The sequence below is a fragment of the Corylus avellana genome, chromosome ca7, assembly GCF_901000735.1.
Source record: "Corylus avellana chromosome ca7, CavTom2PMs-1.0".
In the NCBI taxonomy this organism is placed as follows: domain Eukaryota; kingdom Viridiplantae; phylum Streptophyta; class Magnoliopsida; order Fagales; family Betulaceae; genus Corylus; species Corylus avellana.
This window is the reverse complement of record NC_081547.1, coordinates 12,562,911-12,577,876: the sequence shown is the minus strand read 5'-3', so window position 1 is coordinate 12,577,876 and position 14,966 is coordinate 12,562,911. Positions and strand designations below refer to the sequence as shown.

Below are 14,966 nucleotides of genomic sequence, written 5' to 3'. Positions count from 1 at the left end.
GTTGCGGGTTTGGACGGGTTTTGCTCGCCCCTAGTTGCGGGTTAGATGGTCATGAAAGTATGAGACTGTGTGTGTGTGTGTGTTGAATCAAAGGTTGAGGTAGCGCGTAGGAAGAAATCAAAGAAAGACAACTCTCACGCGCATGAATCAGGTCCAGAGGTGGGTGGGGGCCGAGTCCAATCCGAAGGCGCGTGGACTTTTATATCTCGATTCCCTTATATTTGATTGCAGCCCCTCCCTCCCCTCAATGATCTGATGAATCCTCCGAATTATTGTTTTCCCATTATTCATCTTTTTCTCACTTTCTAAAATCTAAAAAAGAAAATTATTATTATTATTATTATTATTATTCTATTTTCACAAATAAATAAAAATAATAATCAACAAAAGAAACCATTCCTTTTCTTTATTTTTTATTTTTTATTTTCATTTTCTCCTCTTTCTTTTCTTGGCTTCTTCCCTCTTCCAAGAAGCTTCTCTCTCTCTAACCATAAAAAAAAGAAAAAAAAAAGAAAAAAAAAAAAGTCTCCCTCTTCTCTCTCTCTCCACCCATTTCCATGTCTCTTGCATACAACGAATCAAACAACAAACCAAACCTCCTGGTTATGGAAGAAGAACAACAACAACAAAAACAATCAACGCGATGGCGATGATTGCTCCTCCTATTGGTTATTAGATTAGCCTAGATCAACACTGAAGGAAATTATAGCAAAGACAGAGAAGAGAGCGCTTGGGAATTTGGCAGCCTAGAGGATAGGAGATGAGACCGGTTCAATCCCCACCGGGCACGGCCGCCGCCGGCAGCAACAGCAACAGCAACAGCAACAGCAATAGAGGGCTACGAGTGCGCAGGCAGCAGAACCTAACCCTACCCCTCCCGCAGCGAGACGCGTCCATGGCCGTGCCTCTCCCTCTGCCCCCATCGTCGTCCAACTCCTCCACCAGCTCTTCCGCCAACTCCACCCCGTTGCCGAGCCACGCCAACAACAGCAACGCCATCAACTTCTCCGAGCTGGATCGAGCCAACCGCATCGGCAGCGGCAGCGGCGGCACCGTCTACAAGGTGATCCACCGCCCCACGAACCGCATCTACGCGCTCAAGGTCATCTACGGGACCCACGAGGACTCCGTGCGCCGCCAGATCCGCACGGAGATCGAGATCCTCCGGGACGTGGACAACCCCAACGTGGTCAAGTGCCACGACATGTTCGACCACAACGGCGAAATCCAGGTGCTCCTGGAGTTCATGGACGGGGGGTCCCTGGAGGGCACCCACATCCCCAGCGAGCCACAGCTCTCGGATCTTGCCCGCCAGATCCTCTCCGGGCTCGCCTACCTCCACCGCCGCCACATCGTGCACCGCGACATCAAGCCGTCCAATCTCCTCATCAACACGCGCAAGCAGGTGAAGATCGCGGACTTCGGCGTGGGAAGGATTCTGGAACAGACCATGGACCCCTGCAACTCCGCGGTTGGGACCATTGCGTACATGAGCCCCGAGAGGATCAACACGGATCTAAACCACGGCAAGTACGATGGGTACGCGGGGGATATATGGAGCATCGGGGTGAGCATCCTGGAGTTCTACATGGGCAAATTCCCCTTCGCGGTGGGCAGGCAGGGCGACTGGGCCAGCTTGATGGTCGCCATTTGTATGTCGCAGCCGCCGGAGGCACCGCCCACGGCGTCCAGAGAGTTTCGGAACTTCATCGCCTGCTGTTTGCAGAGGGACCCAGGTCGCCGCTGGACCGCCTCGCAGTTGTTGAGGCATCCTTTCATTCTGAACCACAGCCGGACTCAGAGCCAGGTTCATCAGCAACTCCATCAGCTTTTACCTCCTCCACGCCCGCTTTCTTCTTAGTCTTTTTCTTCTTCTTCTATCTTCTATCTTCTATCTTCTATCTTCTTCCAATTTTCCTTTTTTTTCTTCTGTTTAATTTATGAATGATAATCATTTCGTGTAATTTTGATTATGATGGGCAAGATTTGATTTTTAGGGGGAGGATTCGGTTTTGTTCCTTGTTTCGGTCAATCAATCTCAATGTTAATCCCTCTTTGACAATCTTTTCTAGAAAAGGAAATTCTGTCTTCAGTGGCTGAGGGCAGAGGAGGCCAAGTTTCTAACTTTTTTATTTTTATTTTTATTTTCTTTTTAGCTTTATTATCATACTCACAGAGTATCATTAGCCTGAGAATTGGTTAAAGGGGATGCTGGGTTTTTGGGGGGTTTCTGAATTTTGCCATTTTTGGTTAAAATTATTGTTTGTGGTATTTTAGGGAAGTATCGGATGCGAAACTTTTAGCCTTTCAAGTTATTGAGGGGGGGTAATGGGTAGATTAGATTTGCCTTTGTAATATCTAAAGCGTGAATCCTTCTTTTGTCTATCATCATGGTGAAAACCCAGAAAAAGGCTTAATATTCTTCCTCCCTCTCTCTCTCTCTCTCTCTCTCTACTCTCCTTGAGACTGTGTCCATACAAACTGTTCTTTTAACTGTCACTTTTTACACCATTGCTTTGTTTTATGATACTTTTCATCTTGAATGGAATATTGTTGTGGTTTAAGAGAGAGAGAGAGAGAGAGAGGGTTTTAAGAGTTTTTGGTGTGGCTGTAAATACTAAGCAGAAGCAATGATTTCATGGCCAATTTTGAGTATAAAATTCTGAAACTTTTGAAAGGGTGTCGCCTCTCTCTTATGTAAATATGGAAGAACATGCTTATCTTTTGAAGAGCATATTGGTCTGCCCCTCTAATTACTTTTCCCCAGCAAGATAAATGGATGTTTGCAAACTGTGTTTTAGCTCTACACTTGTGTAATATTATTAATCCTGTTTTCAATGTCTAATTAGTTTAATTTATCTGTTTCTTTGTTGTGATGGGACTGAATGGGCTTGTAGAACCGAGGAAACACCATGCAGATGTACATTCTTATTAATGATAATATTGCCTATGAGAATTTGGCAACATGGTTTTTTGGTTTTGGCTGTGTATTGGTCTGAAACTGTGAGAGAATAATGCCTATGATTGAATTTAGATGTCCAGAGATCTCACGGGTGAGTGTATTGAGAGTCTTTTTTTTTTTTTTATTATTATTATTATTTTGTTAAAGCTCTCTACATTTGCTTGTTTCATTTACAATAATTTTCTCATTGGTTATTTTAGTCGCCACTGGAAAACAGTGCAAGTTTGGCCAGTTCTGGATAATGCATTGCAACAAATGGAATTAACCATTTATGGGTATTTCTTGGTTATTATCTTTTGTGGGTATGTGCATGGGTGTTGGCGTGGAGCTTCATATGCTTACTGTTTATTAGGTTGCCCAAGAGTGTAGTGATAAATAATGGGTTGATTTGTATAACCTTCATTGTTATAAGGAGAGATGATTATGGTTCAAAATGGTTTGGTCACAAATGTTGCTAGTTGTAGAAATTGACCTACTATATATTGACAATGATCCACATTGTGTATAGCTAGATGTTATTATGAATTTCTGCTTAAAATGGCTAACAAAAGTCCCAAAAAAAAATATGTGCATCTTGTTCTCTAAATTGTTTATGCATTTTATCTACTACATTTGGAAAGGCTCTGCAGATCAATGGATAAATTGTTTATGCCTCTCTCTCTCTCTCTCTTTCTTCCCAATGATTCTTGCAGCCAAATGAGTATCGGTTGTGGATCTCAATGGCTTATGGTATGTTTGGTAATGCGCTTTGAAAGTTCTTTTCTTGTTTTTGGTCTGGAAGAGTGTTTTACGGTGAAAACAATACTTTTAAGTGTTTTGTGTTCTTGGATTGTTTGTTAATGTTTTTGTTTTAAGAATAAAAAATAATATGAATGCGAGGATTCTTAGCATTTTTCTTTTCTTTTCTAGATTTGGTAACCCAACGTTGTAATTAGTAAATGAGCGAAGATTTGGTAGATTTTGCAATGGGTTTGCGTCCAAGGTGGAAACAAGTTTGCTCAATGTGTCATAATTTCCAAATTCCAAGTGAGGTGCGTGTGGAAGCCGTGTGTACTGTCCATTGAAGTCGAACATATATTGGCGGGCGGGTGATAGGTAGAGTTTTACTTTTCAAGGTTGGTATACCTTGTTTGTTTGACGGATTCACATGGGCATCCACTTGCTTCTTTTACTAGCCTTCCCATCATCAACTACTTTAGCACAATAAGCCAAGGGAGAGAATTGTGGGAGGGGAGGGCCAACGAGAATGAAGGCTCTCTCCTCCCCCAATCGCATATAACTTTAGTCAACTATTAAAGATATGAACAAAACAAAAGGTCAAGACCTTAAGAGGTGTAAACAAGCTACTCACGGGCAGCTTGGTCAAAGCTTGGTTAAAGGCTCATGTTTATTAAACATGTTTTAGTGGAAGAAGAATTGAGTTCTATATTAGAAAGATGTCATGAATATGAGCGGTTAAGATAGCGTTGTTTAGCCCATACACATACACATTTTGACTTAGCTAGACGTGTCTAAGCCTATTCATGGGCTTGGTACCTTAAGCAAGTCAACCTCAAGGTTGGCTGCAAAACTCTGTTTCCATCGAGAATTGAATGAAGTTTTCTCGTATTTCGACATAAGAATCTAACAGAATATTACTATTGCAATTCTGACCAAAATTAGACATTATGTGATGTTGGAGAGTGGCTTTGGTGTGCTAGGTCACTGACATATCCTTTGTCTTTATTTGACACCAAGAATGGATTGGATCGAAACGACTTTTCTGTCAAAACCCTCTGTGTTTGTATTAATTTTTGAATGCATAAATTGATGGATAGTGCTAAGATTTGAGGCTCATAAGCTCCATAGCTGAACTGAGAAACCGACATTTCACTCCAATTAGAGATCGCACACCAAATATATTAGACAAAATTCAGATTTCGTTCTCTATAAATGCAATGTTTTTTCGCTATTTGTTGTCTCAAGTTGAATATGTAAAAACTTGACATTCTTCACTTAAGTTTAGCCACTGAATACAGGATTTTTGCCTAAGGAAGCTTTCCTCTACTTGGTTGAGATCACTATAGTCCTGAACTGCCATGACATCCAGCGATAAAGGCTCTCATTGATAGGATCTTGCTCGACCAGCCTTTGTAAACTCTCCAGTTTTTCTCTAGCTTAGAGCATTCCTACTAGCCTTACTAAAATAACTAAAAGTGCACTTTTAATTATTTTAATAACTCACATTTTTAGAGCACTCACAGCAGTCTTACTATTTTAACAATCCACTTTTACTATTCCATTTAAGTATTATTTTTCAAAGATTTGTTTATTCTTAGGAAAAAAAAAAAAAAAAAAAAGAACTAAAAGCAAAAAAGAAGAGAGAGAAATAAGATGTTTAATCAATAGAATTATTGGTGAATGAACAATACTTTTTTATATTTGGTAAGTATTGTTTATTTCACTATTTTTTTTTTTTTTTTTTTAAATAGCATGTTTGAAAAGTGAAAATTTAAGCTACTTTTGTTAAATTGCCTCAACAAAATAACAAAAAAATAGTTTTGATAAGGTTGCAAGGAGTGCTCTTTGGCATAGAATCTCTTCTCCTCGATCATACATCTACTCTTTTAAGCTTAGTGCATTGGTACATATGGGTCAGGGGCGACTAGATAAAAATAGCATAAATGTGGCTTTGATACCACATGTTAATAAAAAAAAACAAATATGCTGCTAAAAAAAAAATTCAAAATTATCTCCAACCATATTTGCTCAAGCGAATTCGAAAACAACAAAAATTCTAAAAAATATTTTAGTATAGGAGGCGCAAGCCACACTCTTTGTTGCTTCATAGAGGGTGGCTCATAGTTACTATGTTTGAGATTGTATTTGAAAAAGAGTTTTTCAGTAAAAAAAAAAAAAAACGCTTTTTGGCAAAATCTCCATTTTTAAACTTTTGCTAAAAGTGTGTTTTAACTATTTTTATAGTGAAAAATCAAATAAACACTTTTAAAATTTTTTACCAAACATGCCAACTTTTTAGATAATAAAAATACTTTTTAAGTTCTCGAACGCAATTCCAAACAGACTCTTAATGTTTTTTATGTTATTTTTATTATTTATTTGATTAAAAAATCAAATAGAAGAAAGTCTCAAATTTAAATTTTCTGTAAAATCGGGTCTTAAATTGGTGAAATTGAAAACTAAAGTTTAAAGACAAAAATCGAGAAAATCACGAGGGGTTTTTTAATAATTTTACTTACATACTTCTAGTTGTCACAACATATATATATATAGGGAAAGGAGGATTCCTCTTAAAGCTACAGAGCGCTTAACGCGCTTTTTGTAAACGATCTTCCTACCATTATTTGAGAACAAAACAAAACTCCAACCATTCAATAATCAAGATTATATGCCGTTTTCTCTTTTCCTCCTCTCCCGCTTTGAATAAAAATTAAAAATTAAAAAAAAAGGGTATATATGCCATTAGAGATAACATTTTTTTTCCTTTTCCTTTTCCCTACAAACATTAAAAAATCAGATAAACAAAACTTAATAATTATTTGCATTAGAGCACTCACAAGCCATCATTTCTTACTTTTATTTAAAATAGATAAGCAAAACACTAAAAAACCTTCTACATCAAATTATGTATCTCAAATGTAAAATACATTTTTGCATGTAACGATATACTGTTCACACATCTATCTCATTAATATACTATTTCTCTCTCTACCTCTCTTTTCTCAAAATTTTATCCTACTATTTCTCTTTCTACATCTCTTATTTTCTTAAAAATTGAAAAATATGATCTTTAGAAAAAATACAATCCTTATAAAAAAAAATAATAATAATAAAAAATTACATGACATAGTTTTAAAAAAAAAAAAAAAAAAAAAGATAATCGGATGTATAATGTTTTAAAAAACTCATTACCTAAACTATATAAAATAGATTTTGATTAGCCATTTTCCATAAAAATATACATAAACCAATGTAAATGCTCTTACATCTTCATTTTAATTTCCCTCACTGCTCTAATCCTTCATATATCAATTTTCCAACATATTAATACAATAAAAATATGTATTGTCCATAATTTTTAGGATTAGCTATAGTTATTCAATCATAATGTCCTTTTCTAAACTATAGATTTGTACAATCTACGCTACGATTTGTTACTAATTTATAATATCTGCCCTACCACCCACATTAATATGTAAAGTAACATGTTAGTTGACAGGTGGAATAATGAACCCTCCTCCTTTTTTTTTCCCCACCTCCCACCCCACTATGGACAATCCTCAAACTTTCGTGCCAAAACACAAAAGACCAATACAAGACCGAAGGGTGGACTAGAAGCAAAAAGCAAAAAAAAAACTAATAAACCAAAGGGAGGAGTGGCCGAGTGGGGGTGAAAGCAGCAAGAGTTGACGGCGTGATCTCTACATTTTGGGTTCCGACCACCCCATCCACCCACCTCTCTCTCTCTCTCTCTCTCTCTTTCTCTGGGATATCTGCTCTACACGTTATTCTCATATATATATATATATATATAGTAATCAAATCAATGACGATGATGATTGGAAATTGCCCGAGAGTCCCAAAAGTAAACGCTGATAAGGGAATTAATAAGAATACCTGGAAGTGGAAGGAGTCTTTCTATCCATCTCAAATGTCAACGTCACTATCTCATTGTCTCTACTCCGGTTAAGGGTCAATGGGGGTGTTCGCCATCACTTGTACTGCTGCTGCTGCCACCACCAATCTTCGTACAACAACGCTTCCCCCAAAAAGTAAACGCTGATGCAGATTTACAAAGGTAGAGGTTCTGCTAGTCTTGTCGTCGTGTCCTCTTCTTCTGTGTTTGTTCCTCCGATGAAAGACAACGATATACAACAACAGACTTCCTACTCGATGGTTGTCTTGCTGTTGAAGATTCTAATTCTGTCTTGCTGTGTTGCGGCTACAGCCGCCTGCGACCCACTCGATCGTGACTTCCTCTTGTCCTTGAAGCTCAACATATCTGCAGCTCCTCCTCTCAATTGGTCTTCCAGCGATTGCTGCGTATGGGAAGGGGTTTCTTGCGAGCCTATCGCCGGCAGTGGTGATCTTCGGGTTACTCTGCTTTCGCTATCTTCCAAATCACTCACCGGCTTCATCTCCCCGTCTATCACAAACCATACCTACCTCTCTCACCTCAATCTCTCCAACAACACCCTCACCGGTTCGCTCCCCTCCGATTTCTTCTCATCCCTGAACCGCCTCCAGATCCTTGATTTGAGCTACAATCGTCTCTCCGGCGAATTACCATCCTCCTCCTATACCACCAGTACCCTGCAGACGGTGGATTTTTCTGGCAATCAATTCAGCGGGGAAATCCCATCTTCATTCCTGCAGCAAGCGGTAGCAGAGGGGACTTTGACAAGTTTCAATGTTAGCCACAACAGCTTCATGGGCTCTATCCCCGCTTCTATTTTCTGTTTGGATAACTCGTCCCGGAATTCGGTCAGATTCTTGGACTTCTCCTACAATCATTTTACCGGCCAAATTGTTCGGGGACTCGGATTTTGTTCCGTGCTGGAGATTTTCCGAGCGGGTTTCAATGATCTTTCAGGACCACTTCCGCCTGACATTTATAATGCTTCTGCACTCCAAGAACTCTCCTTACCTCTCAATCGCATCTCTGGAACCATTGGCGAAGGCATCCTCCGCCTCACCAACCTCAGAATCCTTGAGCTCTACTCTAACCAATTGGTTGGCAACATCCCCAGGGATATTGGCATGCTCTCCAACATCGAACATCTGCTTCTTCACATCAATAACCTCACTGGTTCTCTGCCCCCGTCTCTGTCGAATTGCACCAATCTCACCACATTGAATTTACGGGTCAACCACTTGGAAGGCGATATCTCCACTTTCGATTTCTCCAAACTTGTCCGCCTTACCATCCTTGACCTCGGCAACAACAACTTTACCGGTAACTTCCCACCAAGCCTTTACTCATGCAAGTCACTAACAGCAATTAGAATGGCCACTAATCGGCTAACAGGACAGATCTCGCCTGACATAATTGCGCTGCAGTCTCTGTCTTTCCTCTCCCTTTCTAACAACACACTGACGAACTTCACCGGGGCAATGGGGAATCTGATGGGCTGCAAGAACCTCAGCACTCTTGTAATCTCCATGAATTTCTTCAATGAACCAATGCCATATGATGACAACACAGTGGATCAGGATGGATTCCAAAAGCTTCAAATTTTAGCTTTGGGCGGTTGCAACTTCACTGGTCAAGTGCCCAACTGGCTTGCTAAGCTTCAGCAACTTGAGGTCTTGGACTTGTCTATTAATACACTCACAGGTTCAATTCCTGGTTGGTTGGGTAGCCTGCCTATGCTTTTCTACATAGACTTGTCTGTTAACCACCTTATAGGAGAATTTCCCCTGGAGCTCTGTCAATTACCAGCGCTTATGTCACAAAGGAATTATGAGAAAGTGGACCGCACTTATCTAGAATTGCCTGTTTTTGTTATGCCCAACAATGCTACCAAAAACCAGTACAATCAGCTGTCCAACCTTCCTCCAGCTATATACCTGAATAACAACACCCTCAGTGGCAATATCCCTTCTGAGATTGGCCTATTGAAGGTTCTTCATGTGTTGGATCTCAGCATTAACAACTTCAGTGGCAACATTCCCGACCAAATTTCTGGCCTCACCAACTTAGAGAAATTGGATCTCTCCAGAAACCATCTATCTGGTGGAATCCCTGCTTCACTTATAGGTCTACATTTCTTATCTTCATTCAGCGTTGCATACAATGATCTTCAAGGGCCAATACCATCTGGAGGTCAGTTTGATACTTTTCCCATTTCCAGTTTTGAAGGGAATCCAGGGTTGTGTGGCAAAATCGTGCAGCACTCTTGCTCTAGTCAATCTGGAATTGCAACTCGAAAAGGCTCAAACAAAAAGCTTATTGTTGGACTCGTCCTTTTGATCTGTTTTGGAACTGGTTTTATCATCACCATGATAGCACTGTGGATATTGTCCAAGAGGAGGATCATTCCGAGAGGGGATACCGACAAGATGGAGTTGGATTTGATCTCTTGCAACTCGAATCCGCTGGTTCCTCCTGAGGTTGACAAGGATAATAGCGTAGTGGTATTGTTCCAAAACAGCACGAATGAAATCAAGGATCTTACCATATCCGAAATTGTGAAAGCCACGGACAATTTTAGTCAGGCAAACATCATAGGGTGTGGGGGTTTTGGTTTGGTTTATAAAGCAACATTAGCAAACGGCAGCAAGCTGGCTCTTAAAAAACTCTCAGGAGACATGGGACTGATGGAAAGGGAATTCAGAGCAGAGGTAGAGGCTCTGTCCACAACCCAACACAAGAACCTGGTTTCCCTGCAAGGTTATTGCACACATGATGGCTCTCGGCTACTTATGTATTCCTATATGGAGAATGGGAGTTTGGATTACTGGCTGCATGAGAAGGCTGATGGTGCATCTCAGCTAGATTGGCCAACTCGTCTGAAAATTGCACAGGGAGCAAGCTGTGGGTTGGCTTACATGCACCTGATATGCGAGCCGCACATTGTGCATCGTGACATCAAGTCCAGCAATATCCTCCTGAACCACGAGTTCGAAGCACATGTTGCAGATTTCGGCTTGTCCCGATTGATTAATCCTTATCAAACACATGTTACAACTGAGCTTGTTGGTACCTTGGGTTACATTCCCCCAGAATACGGGCAATCATGGGTGGCTACTTTGAGGGGAGACGTGTACAGTTTCGGGGTTGTCGTGCTTGAGCTACTCACTGGGAAGAGGCCTATGGAGGTATTCAAACCCAAGATGTCGAGAGAGTTGGTTGTCTGGGTGAACCAAATGAGGAGTGAGGGCAAGCAAGACCAAATCTTTGACCCCCTCCTTAAAGGGAAGGGATTTGAGGAGGAGATGCTGCAGGTGCTTGATGTGGCCTGCATGTGCGTCAACCATAATCCTTTCAAGAGACCAGCCATCCAGGAAGTAGTTGATTGGCTGAAGAATGTAGGGGCAACCCCACAAGACCAAAATAAGGATTAGTACATAATTCCTTCAACACATCCTTTGAACAGATATGTATACTTACAAAAAAAGTTTTTCATGTATTTGATGCAGATTTTATTACAGTGTACCTGCTAAAATAATTTTTAGCCCCATTTTGTTTCCTTGAGGATGTATTTTGAAACTACGATCAAGTGATGTATTCTACCTCTAAGTATACATTGTTGACCTATAATTACAATTGTAATCTCTTGTCCATTTAGTTGTTACATAAATGAGATTTTTGTTACTTTGCTCATAACCTATCATTAAAAGAATTAGTTTAGAAGCAAGTCTGGTACCTACATTGAAGTGAAAAATGACACAAGTCTCTGACAGTGCATACATTTTAACTTCTTCATCTGGATTCCCAGTTCTGATATTTTGTGTACAATTTTTTCAATTCTAGTCTTCCAAATTGCTTTGTTTTCTAGTTATTTAGACTATCCAAGTAAATGCAATCTTGCAGATAGTTATGTTCTCTATCTAAATATTGGTGTTTTGTCATCCGTTTCTTGGGCGTAGTCATTGTTTAAATACAGTCCTGAAAACCAATGCAGGTTCTCCGATGATGCAATGAACCATCCAATTAAGATCCTGCCAGATCTATGGGTACATGAGAAATTTATTTGTTATACTTTACCATTCTACTTGAGCAGTACAGTTTTTTTGTCTGATATTGGGGTGACCTATAAGTCTGAGACAGAAACTTTCATAAGTACAAAGGGACATTTAGATGGGCGGGTCGCCGCGGGTGGACCTATACGAGGGCCAATGCTTACTGCAAGAGAATGGTGACTCTGTTTTGGGAGAGAGAAGTACAAAAGTAGAAATGGGGAATCGGGTTCTTATGGACCACCTTTGCATCTTGGCTTCCAAGTTAGCCTATGAGAATGCAGAAGTCATTAGAAATATTGTAGTTCACCACTGGAAGGCAAGCTACCCTATATTTGTTTTTCCACTTGTTCTATTCTATACTTCTCTTATATTCGATGATAAGCAATATGATCTTCTGTTCTAGCAAATAGCAATATGAGCTTCTGATTACAACGTCTCTAATCTAAACTTTCAAAAAAAAGCAGATGCACTTTGTGAAGTTCTACAACTGCTGGAATGGGAAGATATATATTTTCCTTGATTCTGTGTTAAATGATATTCCTTAATGTCTAGCTTTAATTACGCAATGAACGTTGTCTTTTGTTCTTTTTCCTTCACTGACTAAAAAATGATTTGACAGATTTTCAAAAGGAAATGTTGGCCCAAGTGTTCATACCCTGTGACATGCTTGAAGACCCAAATCTGATATTGATCAGCATCAGAGGCACAGAGCCTTTCGATACCAATGATTGGAGTACTAACTTTGACTATTCTTGGTATGAAATCCCAGAACTAGGAAAAGTTCACGTGGGATTCTTAGAAGTTTTAGGTTTAGGCAACAGAACTGATGCTGTCAACTTCCAAAATCACCTTCAAGTGAACGACATAAGGTTCACCTCTTCAAATGGTGTTGATGGCACAAGCCCATCAGAAGGCACAGAATCAGTATCCTCAAATACTGATTCTGGCCTGGGACAAGGTGGATGGGATCAGTCTTCAAACTCAGAGGGGCCTGCTAGTGCTGGCACTCAGATGATTCCACCAGAAATGGTGGAGATGACTGCATACTATGCTGTAAAAAGTAAGCTCAAGAGCTTACTCAAGGAGCACAAGAATGCAAAGTTCGTAGTCACTGGGCATAGCTTAGGTGGGGCACTTGCCATATTATTCTCAACAGTGCTTGTGCTGCATGAGGAGGAGGAGATAATGCAAAGGCTGTTGGTTGTATACACATATGGACAGCCCAGAGTTGGGAACAAGGAGCTGGGGAGTTTCATAAAAGCCCATTTGGATTATCCGGTCCCTAAGTACTTCAGGGTGGTCTACTGCAACGACCTTGTGCCAAGGTTGCCTTATGATGACAAAACCTTCTTGTATAAACATTTTGGAGCATGCCTATAATATGACAGCCTATACATTGAAAAGGTATGTATTAGTGCCTCTCTGCCTAAACTTCTTCAAAAACAGTTATCAATTTATGTGTTGATACTGTCTGGTCTAATCAGGATCTTTGTCAACCTTGTAAGCAAGTGAATTTTTTTTTTTTTTTTTTTTGGAGCAAACATAATAGGAACAAGGCACTACAAAGAGATAAATTTTACTCCATTGGCTAAAAGTTTTCCGTTGAAATATCATGGACAAGGAGACACATCCAACTACGTGTCTGTTTGTTAAATGATTTAAGTACTCTAGTTAGCAACAAAAGAAAGAACCAGTAGCATTTATTGTCATGTTATAACACAGCCTGTCTTAACTTGTAAGTTCTTTTCATTGATGTTTCATCTTCTTGACAGTACTGATGTGGTTTTTTCTTTGATGTATGCATATTTGAAGAACATGGATGAGGAGCCAAACAGAAACTACTTTGGAATGAGATACGCGATACCAGGGCATCTGAATGCAATTTGCAAGTTAATCAGAGCTTTAACAATGGGCTACACCCATGGACCAGAGTATAAGGAAGGCTGGTTTTCCATATTGCTCAGGGTAATAGGACTGGCACTTCCTGGCATTTCTGCACATTGCCCTACCGATTATGTCAACTCTGTGATGCTTGGAAGGGAGCGCATTATGGTATCAAAGCATCCGACCGACCAACGTCATTTTCTATTCCTCCGCTATTTTTTTTTTTTTTTTTTTTTTTTTTCTTTCACACATTTTGTCAAACACCTTGAAACACCATACAGATCTTTTACAATCACATTCATCTCAGCGATAATGTATTCTCAGATATACGCAAACAGAGACTCAGACTAGTTTTTTTTTTTTTGGTTTAACTAGTATCATCAACCCTCTCGTGCCATAACAGTCATTTGCAGTAAAGGAAAGCTACCAATCAAGAGCAGCAGAATTGAAATCGGATTTGTCACAACCGCATCAATAACAAATCAGAGAAATAAGAAGAACAAACAGTAGCAAACTTGGAGTGGCTAACCTGAGACGGTGAGAGGGGCCGAGCACGGCGAGACAGAGCCGATGGTTGAGAAGTGAAACCGGGATTCTCGGTGAGCGGCGGATGATTTTGTTTGCGTAATGTTGGATCAGAAGAACTATTGAACGTAATTTAAGTAAATATAAACGAAATGGAGATTTTAGAGAATCTTGGAAAATGCTCTTGGATGTAGACCCTTTTAATTCATGCAAGCAATTTGTTCAATAACCCAACAAGTATTACCCGCTCGTTTGAGTGTGCGATTTTTTATTTTTATTTTACTTAATTGAATTCAAAATTGTAAATATTGATAAGGAAAAAGAGTTAAAATTATGTTTGGGTTATTTGAAGAATATAAAATTTAGAGGTGTCAAAAATTACCCGGTACCCAGTTATTATCGGGTTACCGGGAACCGAGGTAACTCTTATATATATATTAAAAAAATTTAGGAACTATTTATATATTTATATTTATGAACTATTTTTATTGTAAGGGGTATTTCTTTTGATTGGTAGATTATTTAAATACTTGTTTTATTTTTTATTTTTGAGTTTTGAATTATTGTAGTAAGGGTATTTCTTGTGCATGTTGATTTGTTTAAATACTTGTTTTTATTTTTTTAATGTTTTCTTTATGTAAGTAATTTAAAATGATTTTTAGGGCATTTTAAAAATTTGAATTTTTATTTCTAAGGCCCATATAGGCAAAAACATTGATTTTTTTAAGGATTTTTTTGGCTTTTTTAGTTTTTTCTTTAATTTTTTTTATTTTATTTGGAACAACTGAACAGTCACAACAAAGCTCAGTTAATTTGGACAAAAATGTTAATAAATTTTTTTAAAAAATGGGCCAACTGTATGAAAGAATGGGCTTATTTTAGGTATTAGATCTAAAATAAGCCAAAAAAA

General features: G+C 39.2%; 2 protein-coding genes and 1 pseudogene across 2 annotated transcripts; all 3 read left to right on the top strand.

Annotated features, from left to right (window-relative positions):
* The first annotated feature begins 512 nt into the window (after nucleotides 1-512).
* Nucleotides 513-2,018, top strand: LOC132188671 (mitogen-activated protein kinase kinase 5-like). Its single transcript, XM_059603192.1, has one exon. The coding sequence runs from the start codon at nucleotides 761-763 to the stop codon at nucleotides 1,859-1,861; it is 1,101 nt and encodes a 366-aa protein (XP_059459175.1). The 5' UTR covers nucleotides 513-760; the 3' UTR covers nucleotides 1,862-2,018.
* Nucleotides 2,019-7,199: 5,181 nt separating this feature from the next.
* Nucleotides 7,200-11,279, top strand: LOC132186909 (tyrosine-sulfated glycopeptide receptor 1). Its single transcript, XM_059601027.1, has one exon. It carries the CDS (start codon nucleotides 7,745-7,747, stop codon nucleotides 11,027-11,029), a length of 3,285 nt encoding a protein of 1,094 aa, XP_059457010.1. The 5' UTR covers nucleotides 7,200-7,744; the 3' UTR covers nucleotides 11,030-11,279.
* An 86-nt stretch (nucleotides 11,280-11,365) lies between these two features.
* LOC132186910 (triacylglycerol lipase OBL1-like) lies at nucleotides 11,366-14,249 on the top strand (annotated as a pseudogene).
* Nucleotides 14,250-14,966: the final 717 nt, after the last annotated feature.

Excerpts from the sequence above, each read along its gene's own strand:
- LOC132186909 (XM_059601027.1), top strand. The coding sequence starts at position 7,745 with ATGCAGATTTACAAAGGTAGAGGTTCTGCTAGTCTTGTCGTCGTGTCC.
- LOC132188671 (XM_059603192.1), top strand. The coding sequence starts at position 761 with ATGAGACCGGTTCAATCCCCACCGGGCACGGCCGCCGCCGGCAGCAAC.